Source organism: Ptychodera flava, chromosome 1 (genome assembly GCF_041260155.1).
Source record: "Ptychodera flava strain L36383 chromosome 1, AS_Pfla_20210202, whole genome shotgun sequence".
NCBI lineage: Eukaryota > Metazoa > Hemichordata > Enteropneusta > Ptychoderidae > Ptychodera > Ptychodera flava.
The window spans coordinates 6,945,870-6,962,446 of NC_091928.1; the positions used below are offsets into that span (position 1 = coordinate 6,945,870).

At 37.4% G+C, this 16,577-nt stretch overlaps 1 protein-coding gene across 2 annotated transcripts in view; it reads left to right on the plus strand.

Annotated features, from left to right (window-relative positions):
• LOC139128961 (homeodomain-interacting protein kinase 2-like) overlaps positions 1-16,577 on the plus strand; it is a 73,735-nt gene that overhangs the window by 55,870 nt on the left and 1,288 nt on the right. Inside the window, exons 5-14 of one of the 2 annotated variants that reach the window (XM_070694669.1) lie at positions 522-664; positions 1,015-1,143; positions 2,129-2,288; positions 2,900-3,094; positions 3,714-3,872; positions 4,348-4,545; positions 5,889-6,164; positions 7,617-7,783; positions 8,739-9,083; positions 9,559-16,576. In XM_070694669.1, the coding sequence (XP_070550770.1) occupies positions 522-664; positions 1,015-1,143; positions 2,129-2,288; positions 2,900-3,094; positions 3,714-3,872; positions 4,348-4,545; positions 5,889-6,164; positions 7,617-7,783; positions 8,739-9,083; positions 9,559-10,792 (3,006 nt within the window). In that variant the 3' untranslated portion in view covers positions 10,793-16,576. The remainder of the gene's footprint in view (positions 1-521; positions 665-1,014; positions 1,144-2,128; positions 2,289-2,899; positions 3,095-3,713; positions 3,873-4,347; positions 4,546-5,888; positions 6,165-7,616; positions 7,784-8,738; positions 9,084-9,558; position 16,577) is intronic. The other variant, XM_070694738.1, reaches the window with a different exon arrangement.

Sequence of the window (16,577 nt, forward strand, 5' to 3'; positions counted from 1 at the left end):
GTTGTAAATTTTGTAAATCAGAGTCAAAACTGTTTTAGAAACACAGATGGCATGAGTTTGTTGTCTGTCACAAGAGACAAGCTAATTTTTGTGATGGCAGATGGCTGAGCATGGAGAGACACTTCAAATGTGTTTGAGTCACAGAGCAACAAAATGATGTCACTTCACTGATTCGCAGCCCAAGCTCCCTCGGTGAAAAGACCGGAAAATTACAAAATGTATGCCCAGGAAATTATGGCATTATTTTCACTACAATTGAGATGAGTGTCTTTCTTGCACAGTGTGCAGTGTTCTCAACATAGGAATACAAAGGGATGGTCAATCTACATAACAATGCATAATTTGCATATTCTTTTGTTGAGGAAATATTCTTTTGAAAATCTATAGTTTATTAGCATATGAATAGATTGCTTCAGAAGGAGAGGGATGGTCCACCCCTCAAAGTCCCCTCCTGGAGAACCCATGTATGGTTATAAAACTTACACATATGACTTACATATATGACGTTTCATTGCTTTTAGACACCAGATGAACACGAGGCAGAGTCTCACATCAAGTCAAAGGAAGCTCGTAAATACATCTTCAACTGTCTGGATGACATGGCAAATGTCAATTTTCCTACTGATCTAGATGGAAGCGAACGTTTAGCGGAGAAAGCTGATAGGTAAAGTAGATTTCATTAAAAATGGACGAGTATCTTTCATGTGTGAATGAGAACACTCTACTGATGACTGTTCTCAAAATTCTCCTATTTATTTGAAATCCAATAAGCTAGAACTAGTGTCAGGTCAATAATATGAAATATAACCCTGGATGTGACCCAGAATATGACCCCAGAAGTCTCATACATATTAGTAATCTTAAATTTTTTGAATTTCCTAATTAGTCATCAGTAAAAAAGGAAAGACAGCTGTCTGCAGATGTCTTTTTGGTGTGAAGTGTCTCCAACAATATTTGGGATAATATTTTAGCAAGAGAGTGTATCTGACCAGGTATTGTGTTTATTGCCCTCAGGAGGGAGTTTATTGACCTCTTGAAGAGAATGTTGACCATTGATGCTGATAAGAGAATCCGGCCAGCAGAGGCACTGAACCATCCATTTATCTCGCTGTCACATTTAGCAGAGTACGCCCACTGTCATCGGTAAGTACACATAAACCCTTACCTCAAGCCCTACAGAAAATGGTTTGCTCTCTGCTAATCCAGGAAACAGGTGTGTCTTCTCACTGTACATAGTTCAAAGTCAAGTATGTGACTGTCCCTGCAAATCTCTTGTGAATTCTGATCTTTCAAAATGTGTCATGTTTAAATAAATGTGAAATCAGTTATTTTGTTTCCATAGCAATGCTTTAAAATGCTTCAAGTCATTAAAGTAAGTCTAGAAGTTTTGAATAGGCAGTGAGTTGTATGTGACAAAATTATACTGTCAGGGGTGAATATTTTATATGCTACCAGATTTATAAATCGTTTGAATTTAATGAATTATTTCCATGCCAATACCAAGTTGTGATGATGTATGTTAGATGTATTAAGGTCTATTAGAAGGTGTGTGTCAAATTCTTAGTACTTGTGTCTTGTGAAAATTAGCACCAAAGCAAAAACTATTGTCAGGGGGACACGACTATGGGAGGGGGCACCACTTATGTGCATAAACAGTGTTGAAGTTTAAAGAACTCAGATTTAGCAAAAATTAACCTTAATAGTGTGAAAAACTTTACAGGTTTCTGATTTCAGCATTACGGTGTTTTTGTCTGAATTGTAGGCATTGTAATCAAGACAAATTACAAAAAGGACAATATATGTAACAGACGGGTTTAACCTGCTCACCCCACTTCCCTCTAAATAATACACACTTCCCATTGGAAACAATAGGTTTGGGCAAAACCACAGTGGTGAAAGGGGTTATTTATATCAGAAAGGTTTCATAGGTATACCTTTTCATAACCAAGCTGTAGTTCAATCCTGTAATTTTCTACAATAAAGCAGGACTAATGTACAACTTAGGTAAAACAGTTAAATGCATTATCACAAAAGTTGCGTCAGGGAATGGTCGATATTCTAGGTTTAGATGTGAATATTCACAAAAACTGTTCACACTTGAACAAAAATCATATTTTTCATATCTCAGAGTGAAGCAGTCGGTGCAACACATGGATGTGTGTCGAAGGTCCATTCACATCTTTGAGAATTTGAACTCTACAAGCAGTACGTTCACAAATTTTGTGCCTTCGTCCATGGGTAACCTCAACATCACATTTAATAACCAGATCAACGCCTTGCATAGCCAGGTAAGAAAAAAGATTACATTGTGATCGTTAGGACTCCACTTCTGATTTGAAAGTCTTTCACACAGTGAAATCAGTATTTGCTTTTGTAAGCAATACATTCACCCTGAACTTTTATTCTGACAAGGGTAATGAATTTAGAAAATTAAGAGGGAACTATGTTTACATTACCTCTGTGTCTGTCATGTGATTGCTGTAAGATCTTTTAAAGAAAATGACAAATGACTTTGGAACACTCAGTAAAATCCACAGCTTTAGCTTTTTAAACAAAACTTTCAGTAAGTTACAGCACAAATGTAAATCTTTAAGAGTGACATGCACATTAGCACATACGGTATTTGTAGATGGTAAAAGATGTTTTTCACCAATTCAGATGTACACTCTTTTATGTGGCCCTTGCATTAAAATCAAAAATGGCTCCTGCATATGCAGTTGACTGACTTCTTCGAACACAAAGGATGAAATGCAGGAAATCTGTACTCTGTTCCAGTTTGGAGATAATATGAGAAACAGGAAGAGGAATATTTTGACCTCTGCAAGCAGGCTTAGATTTTAATGCCATCACTCATCAAAATACCGTCAAATGACAGAATGTCTGTGTTAATTTTATACAGGCTGGTACCAGCCAAAGTATCAGCACCACCACAAGACCAGGCAACGCAGAGTTTCCATTCTTACAGTACCACCTACAGTCGGGACCGTACTTTCCGTACCAACCGCCACAGGTAGCCCAGCGTCTCAGCCAGCAGCTGCCTCAGTCATCTCAGAGGAATGGAGGCCAGTATGCCAGACCTGATCCTTTTCAACAGGTGAGTTATCTACTGAATGTGTCATGAAAATTTCAAAGTTTCGTAGTTTTGAGTTAGATGCCATAAGTTGTGTTTGTACTGTGTCTGTGTCAGCTTTGAGCGTCATGAATTTACAGCCACTATTCATCTTTGCGACAAAATCCGAGAAATTTTCAGACGAGTATATCAAATATTACTGTCAGCTTTCGACTTGTCAGAACATACGAGCAGTTTTCATCTTCGGAACAGCCCTTACACTGTCACCAGCTAAGTTTGGCATAGTGGCATTGTCTTAGATTGATGTCATGTAACTGGACATGGGACAGTATGATGAAAAGAATTCAAAAGTGCTGTGTCATTGATTGCAAATGACGTCATTTTCCTAGGCTTTTACATTTTCTCATCAACATCCTGGAAAGATAAGGAGATTTCTGTATCAAAAAATAATTTCAATGGGATAGTAACTGATACATTTCATCACACTTCTGATGACATTGTATCATGGTTGACCTTGGTATCAAAACATGGTTTGTATTTCTTTGTTACATGACATCATGGTGAGTTTGCTATGTACAGCTTCACTCACATGGAATAATTTCAATCCCATTCAAACATACTAACTTTTTCTCTGTTTTCTCAGTCTCTGGCTGTGTCTTCGTTTGTCTGCCCGCCTGGTTACCAGGGAGTTCCGTCGCCGACAAAACATCCGTATCCGGTACGAGTGGAGAATCCAGTACCCATGGTTACGCAGGCACCGCCACCTCAGACCATTCAGATTCAACCGCAAGTATTCACACAGGTGAGGCAAGAAATCTCTGACAATAAACAAACAAATCTTTTCCAGTGTTGGTTTCACAAAGATTGTAGCATCAGCAGTGTTTGATGATTTTCATAGCAGTGACCCATGAGACAAACCTCAGGACAGGTTTCTTGTATTGTTTTACAAATTTGCCAAGATTGTAGTTATGTATATAAATCACATAACTCTGTGTGTAAATGGTATGATAATAAAGTAATGTCTCTGAAAAATTCCACTGAATATCTCAATAAGTTACACTTGTATAATGCTCTTTTTATGATGTTAAGATGTACAAAATGTTGAAAAGCCAACTGTAAAATAGTTAATCAAATGTTTAATTTCATTTCTAACCATTTAAAATTGTCATTTTTCTCTGCCCATTCTGTACCAAACCATTTATCAAATTAGTTTCTCATTATCTATGACAAGTATGCATTGATTTCAATATGAACCCTTTTGTTCTGCATACCCACAGAGTTCATCTCTACAGAATCGACACAACACGCCAGTATTAGCACACGTGGGACAACCACCACCTCCTCCACCTCAGCCTCCAGCACAACACATAGCACTACCCATGTCACTAGGAAGTTCAGCTGGTACACCGGGATGGGCCCCAGGGTTTGTAGAACAGACCACGGCTAGGGTCCCCAACGGCACCGTGTACCTAACGGTGAGTTGTATCTCATTAATCTTTATTGAGAGTGAATATACAAGTCAAAACCATTTCACAGCTCTAAATTTGATACATTTATATCATTCAATGGCAAAGTTGGACATCTATCTGTACATGATGGTTTGGTCCAAACCCATTGTTATCAATGGTTTGGTCCAAACCCATTGTTATCAATGGTGATTATGGACCTGTTTACAGGAAATTGGGGGTGAACAGGTTAAAATAAATATGAAAGGATGAAGGGGACAGCAGCTTTGCTTTGGATGCAAAAGAAATTATGGTAATTCACTGAGTAGATGGCTGTGATGTTTTATAATTTACTCGAAATTTCTGTAAGTTAACTCAAAATAGCAACTGTAAAAATTTTTGGTGACGTCAAGTTGGGCTGTGACTGGCAATCACCATGGAATCACCTTTACAGCAGTGTGCAGGGCTGAGGTATGATGACTGTGAGGCCTGCGACATTAGCAACAAGCACCATCGAATTCTTTTGGTGGCACGATACATGTAAGACATGTAAGAAAAGTGGTGAAAAGAACTTCATATATATTGAAGATAATTTGTCTTGTCTGTACCTGTTGTGAGTGAGTGGGTTTTAGGAATGAAAGTTGCATATTTATCCAAATGACAGTGCTTGTTGTGTTGTTAGATGTTTTTTGCAATCCTTTGTATAATTTTTGCATAGAATTGTACCAGTGAGTTGTGTTGTCATGATACCACCTACAAGACTGAAACCAGTCCATTCAACTACACTTATCAAATACAAACGTGTTCAAGAAAGTTCTATATATTGTAATCCAACTAACTATGAACACATAGACAACAAACAGTAGAGTTTGGCTTTCATAATAACCTGTTCTTTGTTCTAACATCTAGAAAATACTTCTTCTAACATCTAGAAAATTATCTAATCAGTAATTTGACAATGTCCAGGATTTGAATAGGTCAACTTTTTTCACTTTTCGTACATATACTCATCTAGTGTGCAGTATATGGCAAGCGTATTGGAACTTTTGAAAGTGTCAATATGGGACTGTGGCTGTCAATATGAAGTCGAGAAAGTTTGCCCTAAAAAAGCTGAAAATATTAAATTTTCCCTCGAAAAGTTTTTACAAAGAGGTAACGTAGAATTAAAGTGTAAGTTCAATGTAGAGACAAATGAAAATTCTAGAGTAGGTGAAATTTCCTTCGTACAATATAGAGAAACTATTTAATGTCAAAAGCATGGCCAAATCATACAAAATAAGAAACTTTTATATGATGGGATAATTTCTTGACAGAATCGATGAATAAGAGTTCTCAAAGTAGTAAACCGGCTGTTTCATTCTCTGCATCTATAGAATGCGCCAGTCAGCTCCTGGCCACCCAATCGGCAGCTCTTTATATCACCATGGCAACAGGGAGCTGCGGCCGTACAACAACAGGTCATTCCGGAAACAATGGCTACTTCTCAGCCAATCAACGAAACGTGGAGACGGTCGTTCGTGACGGCAGGGCCAATGACCTGGCGTGGTTCAGAGGACAATGGGTACATATCTGCAGAACCAAGTCCCGCCTTATTTCAAATGGATATCGGAGACGCCAGTTTATATGACCATTTTGTTGATGCGAATGGGGTAAATATTTTGTCGTTTTTGAAATATGATATGGTGTGCTGGTCCAGGCACTGGGGGAAATCAGTTTTGTACTTTGAGTTACCACAGTTTGTGTTCTTTACGGAATTTTCCAAATGTCAAAAAAGTGTCAGCCATTCCAAAATTCACCAACTTCTAAATTCTCAAACTTGTATTCATTATATGTATATTTACAAAAAAACTAAAATTGGCCAATTAATATTCCATAAATGTGTCAAATATTTATGTTCTACCAATATCCTTTTATCAGTGCACTGTGTGAAAAGTGAAAAAAGTTGACAATGACCATGTCAAAAGTAATGTAAGAACATCAAAAAATGGCACAGTAGCCATAGCAACACGATATTTGTGTTTTTATTGTGTACATTAAAATCTTGTCATTAACCCATGAATTAATATTTAAGTGTGTACTACACACATCTCTGGCAATCAGACTCTAACCTTATTATCTACTTTTTTTAACAAAGTGTTAAGTGAGTGTGATGGAAAGTCATGGAAATTCCTGGAATTTCAAGCCTTTCTAGGATTATAAAAGTCGTTGAAATGAATGTGGTTGTGCCCAAAGCCATGAAAGTCAATTATGTGCCAAATGCGTTGTACATCCATTGAATATAGTATCATAGATCTCCATAACTTTTCCACACTGCCAAGTGTTCGTTTCACTCAAACTACACGGCAAACTCCTACCCATCAACTCAGGGAAAATCCTTGAAGGGGATATGCACCTCCAAAGTTGAAGGCTTAAACTTTTGCTCAAACTCTCTTTAAAAAATGTTCAACCGTTCTCTTTCAAAATCAAGAATAAAAATTTTGGGTCATGCTGAAATTTTGGTACTCAGGAGACAAATTACCTCAAATATGACAATATTTAAAATTCAAAATGGCTGTCATCTGTGTGTTAAGTCTGTGGGATAAATTGGATTTTTGATTCTCATGATAGATCAGAAAAGTATTGTAAAATTTTTAGAGGATATCTATGTCCCTGAGGTGCATTGTACCTCAATTTTCAGTGAAGATGAATGTAGTGCAATTGTTTATAATAAGTTCACATAAATAGTTAAAAAAGAATGAGAGATGGAAGAATTGCAAACGTGAAATTTTTAGGTCACACAGATTACCTGTTGTGCTGTAGTTTTGTAGATTGTTACCAGGTAAGGAGATTTTTTTAAAGTGAGAGTGTTTGTTTATTGCTGTCAGTACCTGTATGGAAATGTGCTGTGCAACTTGTTGGTGAGAAGGATTTTGTACCTGCAAGTGGGCAGAATCTTATGGCTGTTGTCCTTTTTACTGAAAAAGATCTTCTGTGTTTAGAAAGGAATTTAGGATGTCTTTGAGAAGAGAACACCTTGGACAGTTTTGGCTCTCTTTACAATTTTTAACAACAGAATTAACATTTTGATGATGTGTGTATTTGTTTGCGGTTTCTCTACACAGAGGCCACAATTCAGCACTGCGTATCACCCCAGTAGCAGTCATGTGACCCCAATGGTGGCCTTGTCAGCGCAGCAACAACAGCAACCACCGTGGAACCTAGGTGTGGTGAGACAGCAAACACTATCTTCACAAAGACAACGTCAAGCAGGAAGAAAGAGCCATCAAAAGTGAGTCCTCTGTTCAGTATAGTCTTTTGACCTCTGACCTTTAACCCTTTCACCACCATGGTTTGTCCCAAATCCATTGTTTTCTATGGTAAAGTTGGACATGTATACAGGGAACTGGGGTGAAAGGGTTGAACTGATAGGGCAGGGTGTAATGCAATGACCTTACTGTAGATTTTGCAATATCATTTTAACAGACAAATTGGTTTAAAACTCAGCTTGTAGCTTTTCATGTGCCTCCCATTATTATTGATCTGTTTACGAAAGAAAGCGTTTTGTCCTACTTCTGAAATGATGTAGAAATTTCTGTCAGTCAACTTGTCGACACAGCTTTGTGTGTATATAATGTCTAATGTAATTGTTGACAACTGAATTTTAGTTCACACAAGAATTCAGTTGTCAACACTGAGGCGGCGTATTGCATGTAAGGTGAGGTGTTTGTTTGGCTAGGACTTCACATTTCAACAGACTTTAGGAGAAGAACACAGAAATTTACAACAACAATTTCTTACCAAATAATGACATAAAACGTACAGGTATTTTGTGTTGAATATTGTAATTAACAGAAAGGAATAACTGTTCAAGGGCTGTAATTTTTTATGATATTTTCACTATTATTGTGTTTATTGTCAACAACACATACTTGTTCTACTCCCCAAAGCATATCTAGAAACACAGTATTGAAATGTCATCTCGACATGTGCATGTGTAAATTGCATTGTAATTGTAGACAAGTGACTTCTGGCCATCACCAGAATTCTATGTAAACCATAACAGTGCATTTTACACATGTAAACACTGTGTTGACAAGCTTAGTAGTGCGTGTTTCAACATGCTGTTTAGAGTAGAAAAAGGACTTGCAATTGACATACAGTAGTGAGAAAATTATCAAAAGTTACTGCTACTGGCATTGTAAGTGTTATCATAATGTTCATACTTGTTTTTTCCTGTCACCTAGGGGAACATCAACGCGTACGTCCTCCATGATCAACAGCCTATCACCCCAGAAAAACAAACGTATTAAAGAGAACACACCACCCTTTGCGCAGCCCACGGTAACCACGGGGACAACTACGGCCACATCGGTCAGCAGCGGTCACCTACTGACACGCTGTGCCAGTCCGCCGATAGAATCAAGAAACAAGTCAGAGACACGCAAGACAGAGATGATATCACAGAAGAATGTGAATAAGTCGTATAGCACGCAACGTCAGCCGATCGTTATACCGGACACCCCGAGCCCAGCTGTCAGTGTCATCACAATTAGTAGCGATAGCGAAGAGGAGACAGTCACACAAAAGAGGTAATGTTTCTTGTTCTACTGTTTCAAACACTAAGAAGTGACATTACTCATTCAGTGAGCTGTAGATATTTTTAAAGCACAGCATTTTCAAAGGAAAAGTGGGTGTATTTCCTAACATTGGAATCACCTCAGTGCACCTGAATACCACTGGGCCTAAATGTCTTTATGAAAACAATTTGGCATCCTTAAGGGGCCCTCACATTTCTGTGTTAAACAAGTGTACACCCTAGGATTATGTAGATTTGTAACATTAAGTAGAGGTTAATTTGCTAATAGCAAACTTGCAATGATGTTGTTTACTTTATGACAGCTGACACTCCTACAGAACTTACAAATATTTTCGTCAGTAGTGAATTTTCATGTGAATGGATTGTATAAGTTTGATATTGAAATAATTATAACCACTATTGTGAGGAACAATTCACATACAGGGATTCTCACAGGAAATATGTTGTTCTTTCATTGTCCATTTAAGGTGCCAAGACAAATCGTGCACGGCCTGTAACAGCAGCACAATGGCTCACTCCTGTTCATTGAGTAGCAACAGCGTTCTCAGTGCCAGTCCTGACGATCGACACACAGGCTCATCCTGCTCTTCTAGCTTCAGTATATCACCTTTAAAAGACAGCGAACTTGCGAGCTCACAGAGACACAATGTCATCAGTTGCGTGACGGTACACGACAGCCCAGATGGAACGCCCGACAGTCCACGACTTGTACATTTAGAGGACGAACTCATTAAAGTTGAGTCAGAGACTCTGAGTGCAGAACCTCCTGTTCGGCTTGATCCGGGCGGTGACGAGGAGCGGCAAGTCACTGTCGTCGAGAACAAAAAAGAGGGCCATTTACAGTTGACGGCAGTCGCTCCAGATGATGGCGGGCCACCGAGCCCAGATGGGGTCGTAAGTGGTGTCAGCGTGGCTCAAATACGAAGTAGTACACAGGGTACTGCGGACCTCAGTGTAACTTCAATAAGAAATCGGGACCAAATGAAAATGAAAGAATTGAAAACAGAGACTCAAGCACTGCCGCAAGACCTTGGAGTAAAATTTGTCAATCTCCCCCCGCTGGAAGTGGACACAACACTGTCGTCGAAGCATTCGAAAAATGCGACTAGTTTGCCAAATATTCACCACAGTCCAACCCAAGCTCGTCAGCAGCGTCCAACAACTCTCAACCTCCAGCAGAGTGGCTACCACCGGCAGCGGCCTACCATGGTTAATCTAGTCACACGCCCACCGCTGTCTGGTCTGCCTCAACAGCCTCCACCACAGAGCGTGGCCAGTGAGCGCACTGACCTGTACCGGCGACAGTCAACATACGCCTCACCAGCAGTTTCGCAGCCCACATACACACTTCCTCAGCATGGCAGTCCAACTCATAAGATAAACCCTCATGCACAGGTACATATGACGGGTGCCTTGCCACCCCAGTACGTCTCTTATCCGTACCCATCCACCCAGAATATGAACACCCAGCAGGGTTCTTCTCTACCACAAATTCACCAAAGTCCCCGCCATGTCCAGTACAAACCCACGCTTCCACCACATATGCAACCGCAGGCCATGTTACACTCGCCAACGATCCCGCATGCGCCCCAGTATCGTCCAGTTTACATAAACTCCCCAACTGGGGGCATCACGTACACACTTAGCCCAACAAAAACTAGACCATATCAATACCTTTATCAAACATTTACCGGGAACTGACAGTACTTGGAATAGCCAAATCAGCATTTACCCACCATGCATTGCAACAGGAACTAAGCTAGTCAGCCATCTTGCTTTGCATGTTTAGGGGGGCAATTTTCATAGTTCCTGTTTAAACTTGAAATATAGTCTAACTCTTTGGAATGAAATTTTTCTAGGATTTTTTGGAAACTCTTTAACTGTATTGTAGCAGTTGTACGTAGGTGTATATAGTATAGGTTTTTACGAAAGGAATATAATGATAGCATCTAACTGTGTGTCAACTAAGTAATAAATTTAAGATCACTATTTTGCTGTATTGTATGGACATAATAGTAGCTATTTTGGGAAATTATTGGAATTTATTTAAGGCACAAAGTGAGCTAGGGTTTTTCCAGCCACTTAATGTATATTTTGACAATTCATGTCCTTATCTTTTTGTTGTTAAATTTTAAATTGTCATTAGACTTTGAGGAGCATATTTTAAAAACTATATTGAGCATTACTTCTATATTGCTATATATATTTACTGAGTGTTGTTTTTTGAAAATTTGGGGCAGTATTATTGTATTATGCTTTTAGCATTGACAAAACGTGATATTTTTCAGTGAATTTTTTGAGTCTTTTGTTTTTGCCCTGTTTTTCACCGGTAGCTCAAATGTCACAGTATAGCCTATTCCAGAAAAATGTATAAAATACTGGTCATTTCCAGTGTTTTACGGATAATAGCAAAGAAAGAAGTTGCATGGTGATAGTACAAACAAACTTTCTCAAAGATATAATACAGTAATACAAGTATATTTGTGATCATTTACTCAAAGAATGTTGTTTTGAAACACTTTCAGATTTTAACTGGTAGTATTAACTTGCCACATACATTGGTGAAAGCAATTTTTCCATCGATGATCTTACTTGGCCTTCTCTTCAAAGTAATGTATGATGTTTATGTAGGAATGTTGAACACCTTGGATGATTGTATCAAAAACTTTAAACAAAGGTATCACATAATCTCTAAACGTTTGTATGTCGTACAATAAACAAGTTCATTGTTCTTCAACTCATAAATTTTATCTCAATAGTCAAGTGAAACTTTTGAATCAAAGCTGTTTTATCACATCTACTTCTAAACTACTTTTAAAAAACACCTTAGTTTTACCTATCTTCTCATGTACCCTACAATGTCTAATGTTTTATCTTTGAACTGGTATACTGCAAACATTGAACATATAAAATTTTATCCTTTACAAATAGAATGAAAAGAAACAACGATCAGCTTTTGTACACAGAGATAGCTTTAAATCAATCGATGACAAAGAACTGTTTTGAAATCAGGATAAAGTTTGTGAGAATTGCTTAATACCATCAAACAAGGAACAGTGCACCAGCTAAATTTCACAAACTATTTCTCATTTCACACAGCAGATGATGGAAAGACTTCCTGAAATTTAATACGAAGACAAAAGACGAGTCATTTTCTTGCATCATTGTGAGTCAGTAATTAATAAGTTTAAAGACATGACATTTTTCGTGGCGATAATTTGAGCTACCGGTGAATTCAGTTTTTGTAAATGTTCTATGTTGGAAGTGTATGTTTAAATATATGCAGATTTCATGCAAATTAATGCAGATAAATACAGATGAATACACGTAATAATAATATGGCTAAGCAAGGAGTGTTACAATATGACCAAAGTGATGTGACCCACACTTGACCTAAGTCATAGTTCATAGGCCAAAGGTTTTAAGTATATGATAATTTTTATTACAATTAATGTTATTTTTTAAGTGGATCACATTGGCTGTGGGTACTTAGACATAATGTGATTTTTAATTTTTTTTCAACCCTTCCACCCCATTGTCTCTGTATATAGGTCCAACTACACAATAGAAGACAATAGGGTTATTCCACAACTAGGTGGTAAAAGGGTTGACTAATGTAGCCTTGTATTTTGTCTTCCCAAGATGGGTTTACATCCCCCATTTTATGGAGGATTTTATTCTCTTTTATTCTGCCAGCATCTGGTATTAGTTATTCAATTTTCTGTGGTGATCATAATTTTTTTCACTTTTCCCAGTCTATTCATTTGAAAATATCTTACTTGATCCCAATCTATTATCTGTCTTGTGAACTGCTTGTTGATTTTTAAGAATGAATTCTGTGGTCACAGTTGTCCAAAGGGTAAGGTGGCCCAGAAGTGACGTGCAGCTTTGTGCTACCACCTGCAGGTGACATTGATACGGTGGCCCATTGGGGACAAATCAGGGCATTGTAAACACACACTTTTTTTGACACACACACACACACACACACACAGTACTGTAAACACAACTAGTGATAAACACAATTGCAGCATGCCTTGAAATTTAAGCTTTAGCTTGTAAACTTTGTTGTCTCTTTGTATTTTAAATATTGAAAAAGCAGGCATTTCTATGCATTGTTGAATCCATTTATTCATTGGGTACTAACTAGTATTGTACGGTTTTAAAATATATAAATGAAATTCCTATTTTTCTGAGTATTGTTTATGCATACTTTACATAGATCAGTGTATAAGAGTTTTAAGATTACCTTAAAAACAATCATGATTGCTAATACAGGTTTATTGTTAACTTGAAATTTAATCATCAAATCACCAATATTTGTGTTCTATATATTCTTGAAATATTGTAATGTTTGTGATAATATTATCATAGCATTAAGTGCATTTATCAAATTGTAGAAGATATAATGGAAGTCATGGTAGCTTACCTTAGATTCAGATTCACATTCGGAGTCACATTCAAAGGCAATACTTGTCCAAATATGTCTTGTCAGAAAATGATTTTTTCTCAATTTAAGATGAATTTCTCAACTTTGCAAGTATATTTGCAATAATTATATACAGAAGGATAGGTTCCAAGGAGTGATATAAAATCATGACAAATTTTTAGAGAGATATTTGTAGATGGTGTGACATGTTTCTTCATTTTCTCTTATCCAACATAGGCATTATATTTAAATTTGTATGTGTGCTTTTGGTTTTACTCAAGTATGTTTTACTTAGTGATGGTACTTACATTAATTTTTTGTCTTATATGTGTGATACACAATTTTACAACATATCTTTCTCTATTCATTATATCAGTGTTTTACAATGTACGTACGTACCAATTTATGGGAGTTACAAAGAATGTTACTGATGATTTTTTGCTGATGTTTTTTGAGTGATATATGTGTTTTACATGCCGTATGAATTGTATTTCAGTATTTTTAGTATGTGTATTTTACAGTGTAGGTCTGCTGATGTAGGGTGCTCATGTTATTTTTTCGCATTTTTTAATGGTTGAATTTGAAAGTGACAACAAATATGTGAAGCAGGGTGTCTGATGACAAAGATTTTCAAAAGTTTGTTATGAAAAGAATAGTGGTTATTTCCAATGAATTGTAGTGGTTTTGAAAAATAGTGAAATCTAATCTGTTATATGATATTGCATTTTTAAATGCAGCAGCCATATTGGATCAGGTCAAAGGTCACAGCATGTGAAAAAATTGAGAAATATTCCTTTCAATCAAATCCTCTTTCTTCAAACTTGAAACCGCACAATTTGTCAATGTTTATGGTAATAACAAATTAGACTTATTGAAGTTGGGAAGGGGGGAGAGCGTAATTTACTAAACATTATTGAAGAAAAAGTTTGGCATCTGTGACAGTTTTGAAAATCCAATATGGCAGCCAGTCACCCAAGGTGAGACTTTTTTATGTGATATTGTTTTGACTTGAAGCTATCCCTAAATATTAGCGCCATCCTTGTGGCCTTGAGTTTGTCAGCACATTCAAACTTTGTGGAACGAGAGTAAACTAACAATGCTTTGTTTTCCGTTTTTTGTGTTAAGATTGCTGCATACTCCATATTTTACTCTGATTTACATTTGGAAAAACGCAAACTGTGGCTGTGAAGAGCTCTAAGAAAATTTGTCACTGAATAGTTTCCATCTTCAAATAGTGCCTAGGAAGCCATTAATTTAGTGGAATTTGGTACAGTGTCCTTCAGATATGAACAACCTATGAGACAAAGTGATGTTACTTGAAAACATAGATGTTTTCTGTCATTTAAGGGAAATCAAGTGGGACCATGTTCTGTTCGGTACATACAAAGCAGCACTCTTTTCCCAAAAACTCCAACTTTTCTTAGCTTCACTGCTGACCTATTAGTCAACCTACTCATGACAATTCAAAACATTATGGATAACTGTGAGATTTCCGTAGCTTGATACATTCTGAAGGTAATGATCTCAGAGTCTTGCAACTAGACATTAAATCCAGTCCAGCATACAGTGTCATAGCCTTGGTAAAAAGTGGTGAATATAGTCCCAGCTCTACCCCTAATGTTTACAAATATTTTTGTGACAGCAGCACGACGGCACTGTTCATGTGTAGTCCAGTCATGTTCTATGCATGACTCAAAGTACTTACAGCTTTTCTCCATTTACCAGTTGACATATCACAAACTTTGCTGAATCAAGTTTTGTTGCAATTGACTCTGCGTGTGCCCTTCAGTAAATTTTAGAAGAAAAAGTTGAGTGGACAAAGCAGATTTTTCCCACCAATAGACCGCGTTTTTAAAATTTTTAATAACATTTTATTAATTCTTCAGAGTGTCTAAATTTGATGTGCCATGTTTGGTGAAAACGATGCTGCAGATTGTGATATTTTTATTCTTTTGATTGGGTTGCAGAAGTTGGAAAGTATTTCACTAACCCCCTCAATAATTATTCAGTCCACCAGCACATGTAATGTGGGACGGTCCATAATTGTTGCAAATCAGTGGTTATATCATTACGTGGTTACCATGACATCAACAAGTACATTACAAGCAAGGGGGTCTATCGTCTGAAAAGATAACCATGAGAATTAAATTTATTGTATAAAACAGACAAATTTGTTAAAAAGTGCTTGGCATTTGTTCAAAACGTCAGTCTTGAAAATTCTGCTTTTGAAACTCGGATGATAATTTACAGCTATTTGAACTATTTTGCAGGTAAACTCAAGATTCAGCTTCTCTGTTTGGTGAAATTTGATTCCTTTCAAAGTTTGTGGCAATATTTGGCCTGAGTATATAATTCTTTCCCAAGTTCGGAAAATAATGTTGTAGAAATGAGACTAGAGGGTCTTCATTAGTAAATTTTGAGAGAATACTGAATTGTGCCCTGTAGAGTTGAAGTACTAGGTATCTCAGTTCCACTGCCTTTGAATGTGTTGTACTGTAATTGATTTGGTGTTCTTGTACATTACGTAGAGAGAAACCAGCAACTGACTTTTCACTCTTGGGACATGCTGATAATGCCAGTATCTTTATCGAGGCATATTATTCTCACTCCAGTCACTTTGTCAACTAGCCAGGGTCCAGTAGTTGTATTGCCAAATAAAAGGATATGGCAGTGTTCTACTGATGAAGTATGTCTAAAAGATCACGTGATAGCGAGACAAACACACTCAAATGTACAAACATGCATGGAAATGCATGTATTTCTATGTGCATTCGTGCACTTGGGTTTGTTTGTACTACAGGATGGTCAATTCGAAATCCTGTGAGATACCCAGGTTAGGTTTCCATTGTGGATTTGCTATGGTGGGGTACCCAGTTCAGGTTTCCATCATGGGTTACCTATGGAAGGGTACCCAGTTCAGGTTTCCATCGTGAGTTACCTATGGTAGAGTACCCAAGTTATGCCTCCTATTCATGGTTTCTCCATCAGACTTGGTTCAATCATTTGTCAACCCACGTGTCTTCTATCAGGATTTTCCCAGTGAAATGTCCGATCAGG